We start from the raw sequence: 658 nt of genomic DNA, 5'->3' as shown, positions 1-658 counted from the left end.
CCCACCTAAAGCCGGAGGCCGGGTTAAGAGAGCCAAGCTGCGTTACCGCGGGGAGCGCGTGGGAGACGGGGCCGGGAGGGGGTCACAAGCCTTGCTGAGAAAGCGCGGCAAGGGGAGCTGGCTGTTGCAGCGGTGACAAGGAGGCGACTGAGCCCAGGCTCTCGCTGACGGATGTGCTACGCCAGGGGGAAGTGCTGCTGGAAAGGGTGTGACGATTTCCGCGCCTTGGTCGGTTCGAGCCGTGGCCTTCTCACGGAACGTCAGCTTGTGAGATTCAATCTGCAGCGACACAAGGGCAGGTGAGAAGGGGAAGGGCAGGAGGAGGAAAGAGGAGGAGAGAGGGGACAGGAGGGGGAATGGAAGACGATACCATAATGTCATCATTAGATGCCTGGAAAATAAAAGGCAATTTTCTGAATTAAAAAAAAGGCAAAGAAACCTCCTACAGACATCGATACAAACAGCGCAACGTTCGGATTACAGCGGTGTGCCCAGTGCCCGGGGGCGGCTGCTCAGCCCTGCTGCAGGGCTCTCCCCACCCCACCCGGCAGCGTGCGTAGAGACAAGGCGCAGGCACTTACTTGTTTCTTGTATCTGAGTCTCGAAGCTCTGAATTTCCCTTTGGTCACCACCGCTCAGGGCAGCGGGCCACGCCGGC

At 59.1% G+C, this 658-nt stretch overlaps 1 protein-coding gene across 1 annotated transcript in view; it reads right to left on the bottom strand.

Moving 5' to 3' along the window:
• Positions 1-46: 46 nt before the first annotated feature.
• Positions 47-658, bottom strand: part of LOC104169081 (microtubule-associated protein 4-like) — a gene marked incomplete at its 3' end in the record, with an annotated part of 22,385 nt that continues 21,773 nt past the window's right edge. Inside the window, exon 11 of the mRNA XM_009709893.1 lies at positions 47-279. Within this exon, the coding sequence (XP_009708195.1) occupies positions 47-279 (233 nt within the window). The remainder of the gene's footprint in view (positions 280-658) is intronic.

The sequence above is a fragment of the Cariama cristata genome, unplaced genomic scaffold (assembly GCF_000690535.1).
Source record: "Cariama cristata isolate BGI_N322 unplaced genomic scaffold, ASM69053v1 scaffold17001, whole genome shotgun sequence".
Classification (NCBI taxonomy): Eukaryota; Metazoa; Chordata; class Aves; order Cariamiformes; family Cariamidae; genus Cariama; species Cariama cristata.
Note: the sequence above shows the minus strand (reverse complement) of the source record. Positions and strands in the feature narration are given on the sequence as shown.